The 18,012-nt window shown below is 46.6% G+C and overlaps 2 protein-coding genes across 2 annotated transcripts in view; one reads left to right on the top strand and one right to left on the bottom strand.

Annotated features, from left to right (window-relative positions):
- Positions 1 to 1,496: 1,496 nt before the first annotated feature.
- Positions 1,497 to 2,000, top strand: s100t (S100 calcium binding protein T; the record flags this gene model as incomplete). Its single annotated transcript, XM_083634988.1, has 2 exons — positions 1,497 to 1,658; positions 1,836 to 2,000. The coding sequence occupies 2 exons, from the start codon at positions 1,497 to 1,499 to the stop codon at positions 1,998 to 2,000; spliced, it is 327 nt and encodes a 108-aa protein (XP_083491114.1).
- Positions 2,001 to 7,616: 5,616 nt separating this feature from the next.
- chrnb2 (cholinergic receptor, nicotinic, beta 2) overlaps positions 7,617 to 18,012 on the bottom strand; it is a gene marked incomplete at its 3' end in the record, with an annotated part of 46,430 nt that continues 36,034 nt past the window's right edge. The window contains exons 4-6 of the mRNA XM_083641707.1: positions 16,580 to 16,689; positions 10,677 to 11,811; positions 7,617 to 7,769 (exon numbers count right to left, since the gene is read on the bottom strand). Of these exons, the coding sequence (XP_083497833.1) occupies positions 7,617 to 7,769; positions 10,677 to 11,811; positions 16,580 to 16,689 (1,398 nt within the window). The remainder of the gene's footprint in view (positions 7,770 to 10,676; positions 11,812 to 16,579; positions 16,690 to 18,012) is intronic.

Genomic DNA, 18,012 nt, shown 5'->3' with positions numbered 1-18,012 from the left:
CTATGTAGGCCTATGTCCTTTTAATGGATGGCAGGTGGTGTCTGACGCGTAAACAGAGAAGCAGGCGAGGGGATGGGAAGGAGGAGAGGAGCAGCAGGTGTAAGGAGGGTGTGTGAGGTGAGAGGACGAGGGGGAGGGGAGAGGCGGGATGGGTGGAGAGAGGGATGTATTTAAGACGTCGTCCTCCTCATCCTCCTCAACAGTCGCTGTCACCTTGTTTCTCTCCAGCTGATCCGCAGGCCAGCACTCACTCGTCCTCCGCTCAGGTAAGAAAACTCAAAAGATGGAGAAGACTGATGTCGATGCTAAAAACGCTTTCTCTGCCTTCCTCTAAGCTCATCTTGTGCTTTTACGTGCCGTTCTGTGAGTGCATGCCGCTCATTCATGATATTGTGTTTTGGGGATTGTCTCTTGCGTTTGCATGTAGGCTATGCCCTACTGGAAACAAAGGGAGAATGGGCTTAATGTTTATTTACAGGTTGTTGGTCATCTGTAGGCTAAAACAACTCTACTTTTAATTCTAATTCTACTCCCTTCTAATCTCAATGTACCTTATTGCGTTGTATCGTATAATGCCATTGATTCCTGGAGATGTGGAGGAGATGGGCGGAGGCTGCCCTGTGAGTGACAGTTAGGATGCAGCGTCAGTGTTGGGAGGTGGTGTAGGTTAAAGAAAGGCAAAGCAGGTACACCTGTCTCAAGGAGGTACACCTGTCTCCGGTGTTCCCTGCCCATCAGAGCTCAGGTACAGGCCGGGTCGGGTTCCCCCGGCCTCATGTGTCCCAGTTACATCTCCACTGGTTTGGCTGTTTTACCAGCTTAGAGTTTCACTCTTATCAGCTGGCTCACATGTCCAGCTGCATCTCCTGTCGCCCTAGAGGTCCTCTCACCTAGAGGTCCTCTCACCTAGAGGTCCTCTCTCTCGCCGGGGCGAAGCAACACACACACACACACACACTGAGGATCAGTTTATCAGGGCCACTGGCACAGAGGAAAGCCTTCTGGTGAGTCAACAGTTGCTAGAGCCAACTTGACTCCAGAGATCTGTCTCCACTTCTGCCAAAGAACTCTCTTGCTGCCGGATAGCTTACACCCCTACGCTCCATAAAAGATAGCTTACACCCCTACGCTTCATAAAAGATAGCTTACACCCCTACGCTCCATAAAAGATAGTCATGATATCGCAGCTTCTGTTTGACACTGTCTGTCCATCTCAGAGAGGAAAGAGAGAAAGTAAGTGTGTACTGTATAATGAGAGAGGGAGAGGGAGAGAGAGAGAGAGAGAGAGAGAGAGACAGAGAGACAGAGAGAGAGAGAGAGAGAGAGAGAGAGAGAGAGAGAGGCTTTAACTTGGATTGATTTGCAGCAGACTCGTCCTCGTTGCTTGAGAGAGCAGATACTGAAGGCCGGGGCTCTGACACGGTCTGTTCTTCCTCCCGCTTCCTCCTCTCCCCTCCTCCCTCCTCTCTCTCCTTCTCCCTTCTCTCTGGAGCAGAATGTCTCTTCCTAACCTAGAGAATGCCTCCACCCTGGAGAATGCCATGCAGCTCATGATCCAGACCTTTCATAAATACTCCGGCAACGAGGGGGACAAATACACATTGAGCAGGGCTGAGCTCAAAGAAATGCTCACCACAGAGCTGGGCAGTTACCTGGGGGTAAGGAGGCAACACACACACACACACACACACACACACACACACACACACACACACGCATGCACGTACGCGCACGCACGCACGCACACACACACTTTCCACTGCAGAACGCCCAGGATAAGGAGGCAGTGGATAAGGTTATGGCACTCATTCTCTCTCTCCCTCTTTCCACTGCAGAACGCCCAGGATAAGGAGGCAGTGGATAAGGTTATGGGAGACCTGGATTCCAACAACGATGGGGAGGTGGACTTCACCGAGTTCATCATCCTAATCGGTGCTCTTACAGTGGCCTGCAACGACTTCTTCCTGGAGTACAACGAAAAGCAAGAGAAGAAGAAGTGAAATTGTTGTGAATGTTGTCTGGTATACGAATACGATACATGAACGCACACAGAGACACACACACACACACGCACGCACACACACGCACAGACACACACACACACACACACACACACACACACACACACACACACACACACACACACACACACACACACACACACACACACACACACACACACACAAACACACACACACACAGTCCAGGGAGGAAATAGTCGAGATTGGAAAGAAGGCTGAAGATGCTACCGCTTGAGCCTCTGCATAGGACATTCTGTCATGGACTTTATGCACACAGATACACACACACACACACACACACACACACACACATGCGCGTCAGTCTGTTGTGCAGTAAGCATTTTGTGTGTGTGTGTGTGCGTGTGCGTGTACTTGTGTGCAATGTCCTATCTATCCATCACAATTATTTATAGCAGAGTGAAAATTTGGAGAGTTGAAGTCAATATCAATAACTGTCATTGTTGAATATGTGAATATATGTCTCTCTTTCTTTTCATTCATTTTGTAAACATTTTTTGTTCATGCATGCAAAAGCTTTTTCCTCCTGGATAGAATAAACATGACCTTTACTCAAACAATAATGTGTTGGTTGTACTTGATTTGAACAGAAAAGAAGAGTAAAACCCCAGAATGGGCAGCAGGTGGCAGCAAGTGGCCCTTGGTTGTATCACGCTTTGTATTACAATACCTTCTATCTGCTTTGCACATGCTCGTATAGGCCTACAGTAGCACTGTATCTTCACTTGGGTTGGATATACAGGTATGATGATCACTGATCTAGACAAAGTAGCCTACGGATATATATTCAATATACAGTATATGTATGATATTTTACAAATGAACAGAAGATATAACTAGACAGTTGCATGTCTGTTAGTGTGGATGTTGTAAGCGACAGGCCCTCTGCTGTGTTCAGTTCCTGATACTGTCCTTCTGCATCAAATAAGGTCACACTATATGACTAATACCAACGTTGGCTCGTGAACCTACAGTCTTTACAGTAGAATAGTGACCTGAACCTACAGTCTTTACAGTAGAATAGTGACCTGAACCTACAGTCTTTACAGTAGAATAGTGACCTGAACCTACAGTCTTTACAGTAGAATAGTGACCTGAACCTACAGTCTTTACAGTAGAATAGTGACCTGAACCTACAGTCTTTACAGTAGAATAGTGACCTGAACCTACAGTCTTTACAGTAGAATAGTGACCTGAACCTATAGTCTTTACAGTAGAATAGTGACCTGAACCTACAGTCTTTACAGTAGAATAGTGACCTGAACCTAGTCTTTACAGTAGAATAGTGACCTGAACCTACAGTCTTTACAGTAGAATAGTGACCTGAACCTACAGTCTTTACAGTAGAATAGTGACCTGAACCTACAGTCTTTACAGTAGAATAGTGAGAACGTGATGTGACCTTGGTCCGGCTCTACAGTGATTGTTTAAAAGCTCTGCTTCCTAGAGGGAAAAACACTGTGAGTGTTTCTGTCTGTACAAAAAGGAAGTTAAGCAGCATTCATATTAGAAAGCCAGGAAATGTTTCTTTCTTTCTTTCTATCCTGTGGTGTAAGATTAATGGGAAGTTTGGGCAATACCCTAATAGTATACGTGAGGTTGTGAGGTTGTGTGTGTGTGTGTGTGCGTGCATGTGTGTAAAACATACCACAGACACAGACTTTGATGAATCTGAACCTATAACCTTTATTGGACAGGTTATGGTGTGCACGGGAGCAGATCTGAGAGTCGGGGGGTTAGGGTTAGGGTTAGGGGGGGGGGAGGGGGGTTGGCCTATGTGAAAGATGGAGAGAATGAGAAAGAGGAAGTGAGGAAAATAAGAAAATAAGAAAGAAAATGTGAAAAGGCCAAAAAGAGAGGAGCGAGCAGTACTTTGTCAGACTTGATGTCATGCAGCCTGCACTTGTCACAGGTGTCTTGACAGGATTTCACACTTGTGGATCTGAATCCCTGCATCCTCCAGAGAGAGACTCCTCTCCCCGTCCAGCACTGAGCCCATGCAGACTGGACTGGTGTCTTTCCCAGGAACAACACTAGCAATGCTTTGTTTCTGCTGCTAGATATCATTCCCTTTCCCTGTCTGGATTGTGCACCAGCTGCAGTCAGTTTTTCCTTGATTTTAGGTCGTTTGCTGCAATTTGTTATGTGCTGTTTATGATCATGTATTGCCCTATCATCTGCTCTGCTTTGCTGCTCTTGCTTTTGCTGTCTTGTTAGTCATTGCCTGATCTGATGAATGCCTCACTGTTAGTCCTGTTATCACCTCTTTCTATTGATCTGATGAATGCCTCACTGTTAGTCCTGTTATCACCTCTTTCTATTGATCTGATGAATGCCTCACTGTTAGTCCTGTTGTCACCTCTTTCTATTGATCTGATGAATGCCTCACTGTTAGTCCTGTTATCACCTCTTTCTATTGATCTGATGAATGCCTCACTGTTAGTCCTGTTATCACCTCTTTCTATTGATCTGATGAATGCCTCGCTGTTAGTCCTGTTATCACCTCTTTCTATTGATCTGATGAATGCCTCGCTGTTAGTCCTGTTATCACCTCTTTCTATTGATCTGATGAATGCCTCGCTGTTAGTCCTGTTATCACCTCTTTCTATTGATCTGATGAATGCCTCGCTGTTAGTCCTGTTATCACCTCTTTCTATTGATCTGATGAATGCCTCGCTGTTAGTCCTGTTATCACCTCTTTCTATTGATCTGATGAATGCCTCGCTGTTAGTCCTGTTATCACCTCTTTCTATTGATCTGATGAATGCCTCGCTGTTAGTCCTGTTATCACCTCTTTCTATTGATCTGATGAATGCCTCGCTGTTAGTCCTGTTATCACCTCTTTCTATTGATCTGATGAATGCCTCGCTGTTAGTCCTGTTATCACCTCTTTCTATTGATCTGATGAATGCCTCGCTGTTAGTCCTGTTATCACCTCTTTCTATTGATCTGATGAATGCCTCACTGTTAGTCCTGTTATCACCTCTTTCTATTGATCTGATGAATGCCTCACTGTTAGTCCTGTTATCACCTCTTTCTATTGATCTGATGAATGCCTCACTGTTAGTCCTGTTATCACCTCTTTCTATTGATCTGATGAATGCCTCACTGTTAGTCCTGTTATCACCTCTTTCTATTGATCTGATGAATGCCTCGCTGTTAGTCCTGTTATCACCTCTTTCTATTGATCTGATGAATGCCTCACTGTTAGTCCTGTTATCACCTCTTTCTATTGATCTGATGAATGCCTCGCTGTTAGTCCTGTTATCACCTCTTTCTATTGATCTGATGAATGCCTCGCTGTTAGTCCTGTTATCACCTCTTTCTATTGATCTGATGAATGCCTCGCTGTTAGTCCTGTTATCACCTCTTTCTATTGATCTGATGAATGCCTCGCTGTTAGTCCTGTTATCACCTCTTTCTATTGATCTGATGAATGCCTCGCTGTTAGTCCTGTTATCACCTCTTTCTATTGATCTGATGAATGCCTCGCTGTTAGTCCTGTTATCACCTCTTTCTATTGATCTGATGAATGCCTCACTGTTAGTCCTGTTATCACCTCTTTCTATTTTCACTGCTCCATTTGAAATTGTAATTGAATCCCCGCTCACTGTGTGCATCTTGCCGGGTTGTCAGGGGGCTGGTAGGATGGAGAACATATGACGTATCACCATTCCAAGATGAAAAGGAAGACAGCCTTAATGAGAATGTGTTTAGGGAGTGTAGGTTCTCATTATCCTAATTGGATTGAATGTCAAAACTGGATGTGTCGGTGGAAGGGGAGAGAGGGGAGAGGCTGGCGGGGAGGAACAGAGAGGGGGCGGGGCAGACACTGGGTACGCTCTCCTGAACATTGCATCTGACAGATGTGATAATGCATTGGGGTATATGGGCCACCATAAACATACGCGCGAGTGCACGCACGCACGCACGCACGCACGCACACACACACACACACACACACACACACACACACTAACACACACACACCTACTGTATACACACACACACACACACACACACACACACACACACACACACACACACACATACACACACACACACACACACACACACACAAACAAACACACACACAACATACATACATACATACATACATACATACATACATACATACATACATACAAACATACTACATACATACATTAGAGCCCATTGCGGTCATAGCTTTGTGTGTGCATAATGCTCATTACATTGTGGCGCTACAATGCACTGTTATAATGCACACTTTTACAATGCACACTGTTACACACAGGACTGGACTATTACACACAGGACTGTGTCAGAGGAGGAGAGGAGAGAAGTACAGAGGAAAAGAAAAGGAAGGAGGAACAAGTGAGACTGTCTTACTCTGATCTGGAAATCACAGCAATGACAGAAAACAAACATTTGTGCAATTATATATTAATACACACAATAGATTAATTTCCATGAGAAAATTACCATCCTTCCATCAATTTGATTCACACGTCACTATTTCCAATAGTGATCTCTGTCTCCTAATACGCCATCCTGGAGAAATCATGTTCCAGCATCAAATGTCCATTATATTTGAAGTCCTATCCACCATCTTGGCTCAGACTTCTCCGTTTCTCAGGAGCTAGACCCATCTCACTGCAAACTGTGCACTCTGGCACTGCAGGCTGCTACTGTACTCTATCTACTGTGCAGAACTGTCAAAGCAAAAAACTGTTCATGCAAAGTCTATAACCATACCCGTTCAACTTGATAATGCATCTCTATAACTTGCTTGTCCTTTAACATAACTACCTTTTATGTATTTTATTTCATTCCTTCACAATCTGTTGCTTATACACATATTGTGTTAGTGTGCGCGTCACAGGCTGTGTAGTACAGTTTATATCACATTCTTGTTTAATCTATAGAGTCATACAACACACCATAGCCTCTCTACCAGCAACAGACCCCTGCATGAGCTAACACATAGAGAAATCTTAATAATATACTCAACGCTATACTGTGGTAAGCCGCTATGCTATGATAACAAGTTAATTGAAGTAGTGGATTTGAGAGAAAAAAAAGGAGAAAGGAAACACATTAGAACCGTGATATGAACCTCCCTTCCCTTTCTGATTAGCTCCCACTGACATCAATCAAGATTCTGATTAAGCAATGTCTGTAGCAGTTGAAGGCGGGACATGTCGTGTGTCAATTTAGCAGTCAGTTGCAGGCGGATGGAATTGATTGGCTGGCAGACCGTTCTACAGGGAGTAAACCGGAGCTTCCTCTCCCTGATTGGCTTGTGATGAGAGAAGGGAGGGACCTTTCCACCAGAAAGGGAGGTCAGTCCATTGATCGTCTGGAGAAAACCACAGTTATTGAATATGATGGTGTTACCCCCTTTTTCTTCATACAAGAAAAACAGTTGTTCTTTGCAAAAAACATTGCTATAAAGGTAATGGGTGTGGTTACTGTTCAGTTCCAGTTCCACAGACACAATAAAACCCAGATCCCCCGCCCCCCTCCGGTGTTGTCCTGCTGTGCTGATTGGGCGGGGGAGCTGTCCGTCGGCATGCTGGGGGCCTGGGGGAGTGGTCAGCCTGGCGTGCTGGTGATGGTCTTGGCCGTGTAATTCTGGAAGAGCGGCTGCAGGAACATCCCCACTGTTCCAGACACGCACACAAACACAAAGATCCACAGGAACAGGCGGTCGATCACCATCGCAACGTACTTCCAGTCCTCGCTCACCTATGTATGGGGGGTAAAGAGAGAATTAAAGTGAGCAGAATCTCTCTCTCTCTCTCTCTCTCTCTCTCTCGTCTCTCCCTCCCTCTGTCTCTGTTTCTAGGCCTTTGGGGGCCCTATGCGACATCTTACAGTGGGGCCCCCAAACCACTGTCATCATTTCTGACAATTTCAGGAGCAGGATTTGATTGATTGATTGATTTATTTACGTGTAATGCACTCTAGGTGCCCAACCCCCATGGGTTTACAAGACAACAATAAAACAGAACAATAAACAACACAACAATGATACATTTAAAATACAAGTTGTAAGACAGCAATGGATCAGACAGCAATATAAAACCAATTACATCAATTTCTAAATAGAAGGTTCTGTCTTTGTTCCCATGCTTGACATATAAAATTTGCAATGAGGAAGATTCCCTTGCTGAAACATAGCTCAAGTTTCTCATAGTCATCCAGCTCAAAGAAGTCAACGTAGACATTTTGCTAAAGAGTACATCCCTTGCGTCATACGCAGAGCAGTAAAACAAGAAATGAACCTCATTTTCAATTTTGTGTAGCTCACAAAGTAAGCATAGTCTTTCTTCTTCAGGGGTAGCCTTAAATCTACCGGTTTCTAGTGCTAAGGGAAGCGTACCCGATGGTAGCTGAGCACACAGAGATCTTTTTCATCTGTTCAAATCAAATTTCACATAGGGTTCAACACAGTAGCTGTCCTTTATGAGGTTCTTAGTTTTTAGCAGGACCTGACAGGCAGGTAGCCTAATAATGGCCATCCATTACAACAGCTGTGGGCCAATCACGCCCCATCAAAACAACAAAAGCAATTGACGGCCCGGAACTGTATAACAATAGCCAATGAAACCAACATGTTAATCCCCCAAACACACTCGAAAACATACACTCAAGTCACTTGACTCAAGTGAGTCAAAGTCTAGTTTGCTCTCAAAATATAACACATTTATTCAGTGATGCATGCCAAATTTGAACACTGTGACGTGAGTGATGTCTTATCCTTATTTTGTTGTGTCCTTGCTACAGCACTGTCTAGTCATGCCCCATCTTTATAACTGGGTACTGGTAATCTTACGTAAGATCTTACGTAAGATTACCAGTTCCCAGTAGTTATAATCGTAGTAAATGCTATTTAGCACTTCTGTCTTGTTTGTGTCTCATTAAATCAGCCGTACACACAGCACTGCCTAACTTCTATCTGTGGACATGTTGCTGCAGTGTTTGTATGTGCAAAATGCCTTGTTATCAACTGTTATTGCTAACAATGGCTAGCCTGGCTAGCGACTGGATCTGACCAAGAGCTGACTCGCAACAGTGAACTTCCCAGCTCCAGTTTTCTGCAAATGGAACGCTAACAAAACGGATGTGACGTCATTTAGCCTCCACATCCCAGTTATTTTGCGATGAAGGAACGGGCCATTAACTCGCGGTTGAAACAGTAGCAGAGTTCCCTTCTTCTTCTTCTTCTCCCTACGGGGCCCCCTGGCGGTTTGGGGGCCCTGTGCATTTGCACATACTGCACATAGGCAGAAACGGCTCTGCTCTGTCTTTACCTATTTAGAGGGCTAATGGAGGTTAAGGGTTAATGTGAGCAGAGACTCGTTACGCCACACAGCTCTGATGAGGTCCGACCTATGTGGAGGAGGAGGACGACGTGAGAGACAAGAGAATGAGCAGAGGGCAGAGACTAACCCCCTCCTATAATGACTGGGGGAGGGCTGGCGAGCCACGGTGCCACGAGTGGGCGGGTGGGTTTTTAAAGCAGTCGGCATGGTGACGGGACGGTAACTATGGAGATAATGGGACAGAATTACAGAGGATTGTTAATTTGTGATGTCAGGGTCTTTCATTCCAGGAGAGGAGGCTGGTCCCCTAAGATGCCTGGAGGAGACGGAGATAAAACGCTGTCTCTGTTCCTCCATTTCCGGCGCCAGGAGAACCCGGTTTGTACGCCTATGCTCACGTCACGTCACGTCACGTCACGTCACGTCACGTCACGTCACGTCACGTCACGTCACGTCACGTCACGTCACGTCACGTCACGTCACGTCACGTCACGTCACGTCACGTCACGTCACGTCACGTCACGTCACGTCACGTCACGTCACGTCACGTCACGTCACGTCACGTCACGTCACGTCACGTCACGTCACGCCGAAGCTATAATTATGTCTGTGTTGAATATTCAGAGGGCTATGATTGCGTTACCAGATCTGTCTCCTCTGCTCATGCTCTGCTACAGTCCCACATGCATTTCAAACAGCTTGGCTCTGTACCAGCACTTTCACTATCATCCAAAATACAGATATGCTGTTCATGATTTCTGAGATTCACGGTTTCATGGAGCTTTTATGGTTGATTATATATTAATACGCAAGGAGCAGCTTTATAGTCAACCCAGTATCACACCAAAGCGTGTAATACACCCAATAATACATCCAGCGTGTCAGTGTCACGTTTTGCCTCCCCCAGGCCTGAAGGTACAGGCAGGTATGAAGGTGCAGTACCAGCCGGGGGCAATATAGGCACTAGGTACCTGAAATAAAATGGTGGCGTTCACAGCGTAAGCCACATTTAAAATTTTAATGAACATTTGTCTTATTTAACCATGACCAAACCCTAGCCCTAACTGTAGCCGTACCCATGTTGCTTCTACTTGCCACAACAACCAACCTTTGGGATGTAATTCAACATTTTCAAATGTGTGGCATCTCGACAGACGATGGCCGAGCGGCCTTCGTCTGACTGCAAGGCACCTATAAGGCATTCTAGGGATGAAGGCAAAGCGTGAGACTGACACACTGGACCGATCGCCTCGGCCCCGGGTTTGATACGGGATAATAAGGAATATTCCTGGTATAAGTAATATTATCAAGATACTACAATACTCACACTCTGATCATCATCCTCGCTCTTCATGTGGTTGGCAATGAAGCGCACCCCGTCCACAGCTTCCTCAAACCCTGGACAGGCCTGTCCCAGCAGGGCCTGAGTCAGAGCAGGACCCCCTGCCGCCTGCTTGCCCCGTGGCAGGTTTCCGGAGTTCCCCTCCCGACTCTCCCTCAGCCCGTTGAGACCATCCATGGACCCCCCTCCGCCTCCTGCGCCCCCCAGCTCCCCTCCAAACTGCTTGACAGACGCCCGGTTCACATAGCAGGTGCAGGGGTCACTGTTCTCCTTGCCGAACACGCCCGCGCTGCCGGCGCCCGCGTTCCCCCCGGCGCCGGCCAGCCCCAGGCCCACCATCAGGGCCCCGGCCTCCCCCCCGCGGCCCCCCTCCCTCTGCTCCTGGGCCCGCCTCCTCTGGCGCAGCCGCTGGCGCTCGCAGCTGTTCCTGGGCTGCCGCATGAAGAGCAGAGCGGGCAGCTTGTTGAGGAAGACCAGCTTCACCCAGGGCGGCATGGTGTGCGTGGTGGGCGAGCGGTGGTGGACGTTGAGCACGCACACGCTGGTGACGATAGAGAAGGTGACCAGGACCATGGTGAACATCAGGTACTTTCCCACCAGAGGGACATCTAGTGAAGTGGGCGGGACGATCTTGGAGATCAGCAGGAGGAACACGGTGAGGGCCAGGAGGACGGAGATGCAGAGGGTCATCTTCTCGCCGCAGTCGGAGGGCAGGTAGAAGACCAGGATGGCCAGGGAGGTGATGAGCACACAGGGGATGATGAGGTTGATGGTGTAAAACAGAGGCTTCCTGCGGATGATGAAGTCGTAGGTGATGTCCACGTAGGTGGGGTCGGCCGGGTTCTCGTTGCGGCGGCCCGGCAGGGCGATGATGTCCCACTCGCCGCTGGGCGTGAAGTCGTCCATGCTGGCCACGTCAGTACGGAGCACCAGGTCGATCTCGGTGCGGTCGTAGGTCCAGGAGCGGAAGCGCAGCGTGCAATTCTGCTGGTCAAAAGGGAAGTGCTTGACCTCTATCTTGCAGGCGGACTTATAGATGGCTGGGGGTAGCCAGAAGATGCTGCCGTCATAGGAGACCACCGCGTTAGAATAGAACGACACCTCATACATCCCGTCGGCACTGAGAGAACCGGGCGAGGGAGGAAGGAAGGGAGAGGAGAGAGGAAAGAAGACAAGGGGTGTGAGAGATAAATCGGAGCGTTCCAGTGGTGATTTAGTAGAAATTCAATTTTGCACACAAAAAGTATGATGAGTGGATATGTTCCTCCTGGGTGCTATAAACGGTGGAACATGGTGATTGGTCTCTGCATCTCATTAGATTAGCCCTACGTATCATTACAGAGCTCCATGAATAGACACAGACATAAACACACACGCAACCAGGGTATCTGATCTGAACAGAAAGGGAGACAACATACAAATAGCCAAGTCTGGGTTCAATCTAAGTGTATAGTTACAGTCTGCCAATTACGGTGACACACGCACACACACACACGCACCCACACACACACACACACACACGCACACGCACACACACGCACACGCGCACACACACACACACACACACACACACAGACACACACACACACACACACACACACACGCGCACACACACACACACACACACACACACACACACACACACACACACAAACATACACACACACACACACACACACACACGCACGCACGCACTTATTGTGCGCACACACACACACACACACACACACACACACACACACACACACACAAACACATACTTGAATGTGGAGGTCATAGGTTTGAGAGTGTGAGGTGTATCGCAGGAAGGTAACACACACTTTCTCATACAAACACAGGAAAAAGGAAGAAGAACATGTAGTGCGGACAGGGAACAGCTCACAGGTCAGGTGGGGCCAGGTTAACCAGCTCAAATTAAACACCTCAGACACAAGTCAACTGAGACTGACAGCCTGAAAGCAGAGAGATTGGATTCCGCTCAAGATGTTGGCAAGGGAACAGATCAAAGATGTAGCAATTGCATTTCTCTCAAGATTTTGGCAAGACAGCAGACTAATGGTGGCTACACTGCTGTAGATGTGTCATATACAAGTAAACAATCCATAAATAAATATAAAAGGTCTACTGCAGTTACTCACCCAGGTACAGTAACAAACAGCAGCTTTACTGCCACTTGTGTAACAAAACCAATCAGACCAATCAAGACTTCAAGTATATTTAAGTAGGAATCAAGCGTGCGTAGCGCACTCGATTCCTAGGCTCGCGAGCGGCCTTGCCCGCCCTGCAGCTCGCCCACTGCGCGTCGCATACGCAGCTCGGCTGCTACGCGGCCTCGCCTGCTCGCCTGATCACTGTTGACATCAACACGGATGACATCACTGATGACATCATCACTGATGACATCATCACTGAACTTATAGCCTCAGCCAAGAAGGATGACATCACTGATGACATCACATCATTAGGTAACTAGGGCAATCACCTAATTAAAAAATCAGGCTCCGTCAGGTCACCCGCACGGGTGTTCTTTACACCCACTAAAAGTTTTAGCCCGATTGCACGTAAAACGGCATAGCTGTGGCCGGCCAAAATTGAAACAAACAAACAAACATTGCCCACTTGCTCCCTTTTATATAAGGATATAGGAAAGTCCCCATGCCAGTTAGCAGTTGAGGGGCTGCTGTATGCAGAGCTAGGCCTCTTGTTACAGTGATTGACAGAGGGAAGTAGAGGACACGTTATGGACATGTTGACCTGTCCTGGGGCATGTGGGGGTAACCAGATCATTTCATCCAGTGTGACCGGGTCCCGGATCTTTAGTAAGGCCAAGATGGAAGGAGGGAAACAGGAGAAGGCCAGACAGATCACTGTACTCTGATAAGCTACTGTAGGCGGACACTCAGTTTCCATTCCCTTTAGACGAGTGGTGAGTTGCCTCACGCAGAACACCACTCTAGGCATTTAGTTAGATTATACTTGCATTATTCTCAACAGGAGAATAACAAATTACACACATTTAGAGTTTTATAGTGCTACAGATGTTGTAGAGGAATTTGACACCAAGGGATGCTCCTCAGCTTGTGGCGGGTAGATACAAGGGACTTCACGACTGCTGCATTTAGTTCATTGACTACTCTCAAAAAGTAGTCGATTAGTCACAAAAGATATATCATATTTTTTTCACCCAATAAAAACGATGAATTCTCACCAAAATGTCTCAAAAACAGCCAGTAAAGGTTAACTAATGTAGGCAGGACCAACCTGGTGGTAGAGGGCTTATGTGAAATAGCAGATTCCTGATTGGCTCAGAGAGGCTGTTTACAATTGAGCTGCTAAACCCCAGCAACTTGTCTGAGCTGGAGATACCGACTGTTTGACTGCAGTAATTGTAGAAAATGATTGTTAAAACAAATCTATTTATTGATTGATTGATTGATTGATAGATTGATTTATATTGTTTATTCCTAAAACCATAGATAAATGATTAGTCGACTATGATGCACAGTGTCGACCACTGACCTAAATAATATGGACAGAGCTATCCATTGATCTTGGTCTCCCGTTTGGAGTTGAAATGTTGGCCGTCACCATCTTGATTTTTTGTCAGCAGAATGGGAGGGAATGGGTTGAGTCCTTCCGCACCTCACGTGAGATGGGAGTTTCCCAGAGCTGCAGCTCCGCCTGCTATTGGTCCGTGAACGGCAAGCTGCGCGATCACTGGACTGGCGATCTGTCAATCACCCCCTTTTCTATCATCTATTTTACTCCAAACGGGCGAGTTATATAAGATATGACCCCCACAGTTGTCATGAAAAGGTGAAATGAGCTATATAGACCAAAACTGGGTTTCGGTCCAGGCTGTAAAGATGTTTAATTACTAGGTACAGTATATACCTGTGTGTCAGGTATATAAATATACCTGTGTAACAGATCCCTCCAGATCTCTGTTACCTTTGAAGTGTATTGTGAGACTAGGAGGTATGGTAATGTGAGGCCAACAACAGGGACATGAGCGATGACTGTGGGCATATTCAGTCATGTGTGGCGGGTTTGCGTGTAGCAGATGTTTAGATTTCAGCCATTTAACTGACGCTCGTATCCAAAACGACTTACAATGACAGCAGCTAGACCACATCACCAGGGAGCCGGCTTTGGCGAGTGTAAAAAGGATTCACGAGGGTTAAAACACACTATATTAGTGGATAGCGCTCTTGTACAGGTGTGTGTGCATGTGTGATCAGGTCCTGGCGTGTGGCCATGCCTTGCCCTGTGGCTGACAGGGGTGCTGGGGTAAAGCATGAAGGGTTCAAAGCTGAAGGTTAGAACAGTTAAGGTTTGGCGGTAGATCAGCTGGATTATTTTTTTGAATGTTATATCGTTCAGGCTAAAATCAGATTTGATTCGACTAGATCAGCGGTCCCCAATTTTTTCCGACCAAGTACCACTACGTACCAAACCAAATGTCCCAGGGACCACTTCCACTGCGTATACCACCAACCCCCCCGCCCCATAAAATAAAATTTGCTGATTTAACCATGCAATAGCAGCAGAAAGGCTAAATAACAATATAAGGCTACTAGCTGGTTCAAAATGGACACACACACACACACACACACACACACACACACACACACACACACACACACACACACACACACACACACACACACACACACACACACACACACACACACACACACACACACACACACACACACACACACACACACACACCTGCCAACATTAGGCTGTGATAAAGAGGACCCCTTTGGAAAAAAGAAATTTTCCTCGCCAAAACTTTGGAGTGTTATTTAGCTACCTTCCTGACAAGCTAGCATGACATGGCTGGTACAAATCGATTGCTTAGGTCTTCTAGTTTCATATGATACCAGAAACTTCACTCTGGCTTTAAAACTGAGCCTGCTGCAGCCTCTGAAAGGAAATGTTCAAAATTGTGATGTTTCCCAAATATCGCGATATTTCCCAAAAATCAGCCAAAAATCGGCCAAATCCGGCAACTGCTCAGGGTTAATGTGTATGAAAAAACTGTTTTCTGTAAAAAAAAAAAAAAAAAAAAAAAAAGCAATTATCTGGTAGACCACCAGGCGGAGCCCACCAGTGGTCCGCGGACCACAGTTTGGGAACCAATGGATTAGATTTTAGTAGGCTGTAGATGAGCTAGATTCCTTGTTTGCTAGTTAGTTCTGGTTGAGGTTAGAGCAGTCAGAATGTCTGCAGCGGTTGCTTGTTTGGTTTGGCTGCTCTGCTGGTGGTTCCAGGGTGCCACTGCTGTGGTGCTGCCCGAGGGCTGGGCAATAATTCAGGACTATCGTTGATCGTCTTTCAGTGGCATCATATAATGATGATATGACAATTGCCAGGTAATTAGAATTTATGATAATCTGATAATTGGATTGCTAAACGTGACTTTGCTTACATGAACCATATTGTGATATACAACATTGAGAATGACCCCTGTGATTATGGTGATATTGATTTCAACCGTATCGCCCCCTCTCTCTCTCCCTTCTCCCCCCATTCTCTCTCCCTCCCCTCTCCCTCTCCCCCTCACCCTCTCTCGCTCCCTCTCTCTCTCGGTCTCTCTCTCTCTCTCTCTCTCTCTCTCTCTCTAAGCTTGTTGTTTATTGATAATGCTTAGCTAGTAGACTTACAAACAATAAACTTGACTTGGCATGAATTTGACTGTTTATAGTAGTAGTAGTAGTAGTAGTACTAGTAGTAGTAATATAGTACTGTACTGTGTGTGTGTGTGTGTGTGTGTGTGTGTGTGTGTGTGTGTGTGTGTGTGTGTGTGTGTGTGTGTGTGTGTGTTTTGTGGGAATATTTTGGGGTGGGGAGGGGAGGGGAGGGGAGTGGGAGTGACTCACTTGTTGTAGAGCACCACATCAGGCAGCCAGATGTGTTTGGAGGGCAGCCTGACTTTCAGCATCCCATCAAACTCCTCTGGGACCCAAGTCAGACGATAGTCCTGCCACTCCTGAGGGCCCATGAAAACACAACAAGAAGACATCTTGAGAGGAGAAGAGAGGTACATTTCTGTCTCTGTCTGTCAGTCAGTCAGTCTGTCTGTCTGTCTGTCTGTCTGTCTGTCTGCCTGTCTGCCTGCCTGCCTGCCTGCCTGCCTGCCTGCCTGCCTGTCTGTCTGTCTGTCTGTCGGTCGGTCGGTCGGTCGGTCTGTCTGTCTGTCTGTCTGTCTGTCTGTCTGTCTGTCTGTCTGTCTGTCTGCCTGTCAGTCAGTCAGTCAGTCTGTCTGTCTGTCTGTCTGTCGATCATTACGACCCATCAAAAGCCTCATAAGTCCGGGGAACAGCCTGTGCTGTCTGTCCTCTAAGCCGACATCTTTCATAAGCCAAAGTGAGAGTGACTCACTCATCTCTCAACCCTGATCCTGAATGGTCTTTTAAAAACAGCTAGTCATAAACCCATATGCGATCAGCCACATGATTAAAATGGCATCTAAGGCTGCTCATGTGTATATGTGTGTGTGTGTGTGTGTGTGTGTGTGTGTGTGTGTGTGTGTGTGTGTGTGTGTGCGCGCGCGTGTGCGTGCGTGCATTAGCAAATGTGGTCACGTCCTCTGTGTGGCCTCATGTAAAAAGAGCAGCATTGCCTTGTTCTTTATGGTGTAGGTCATTCATTGATATTGCAGCACTGGAGCCTGACTGACCTGCGATGGCAGCTCTGTGTGGCTGCTCTATGTGAGGGCCATGTTGGTGCTGAGGTGGGCTGTAGTAACTGTGATGCATTGTGGTCATTACAGTATGTCTTGGCTTAGGACAGCTGTCCTTGGCTCCTCCCGCTTGCCCATACGACAGATCCATAAAGCACTGATGGCCACTCTTCGCTCAGTTACATGTCATAAATCCTAACTGGCTCAGGTGTGGGTCGCTGTAAACTAGGGGAGCCAGTGGGAGCTTGGCTCCCGTTAATAAGACAGGAGCTCCCCTGAAAACATGATTTGTGAAATTGGGGGGGGGGGGGGGGGGGGGGGGGGTCTCTAAAATATTGACAATATGCTATTACTGTAGCATGCATTTCTATTTTCTGTATCTTCATCAGAATGGGTGTAAAATTAGGCTATTATTGATGTATGCATGAGGGGGATTCATCACTCTTGCCACCATCACCATCAAAGCCTGGCAACGCAATATCAAACTTCACTCACTTTAACTTAAAGTCGAGCTGAACCCAAAAATGACCTTTCTTTTCTTTTAGTTCAAATACCTGGGTATTCAGTGCACCTATTTAATAATGTATGCAAAAAAAATCACAAAAATCTAATTTCTTTAGTTTTTCACAC

Source organism: Poromitra crassiceps (assembly GCF_964638095.1).
Source record: "Poromitra crassiceps genome assembly, chromosome: 1".
Taxonomy (NCBI): Eukaryota; Metazoa; Chordata; class Actinopteri; order Beryciformes; family Melamphaidae; genus Poromitra; species Poromitra crassiceps.
Note: the sequence above shows the minus strand (reverse complement) of the source record. Positions and strands in the feature narration are given on the sequence as shown.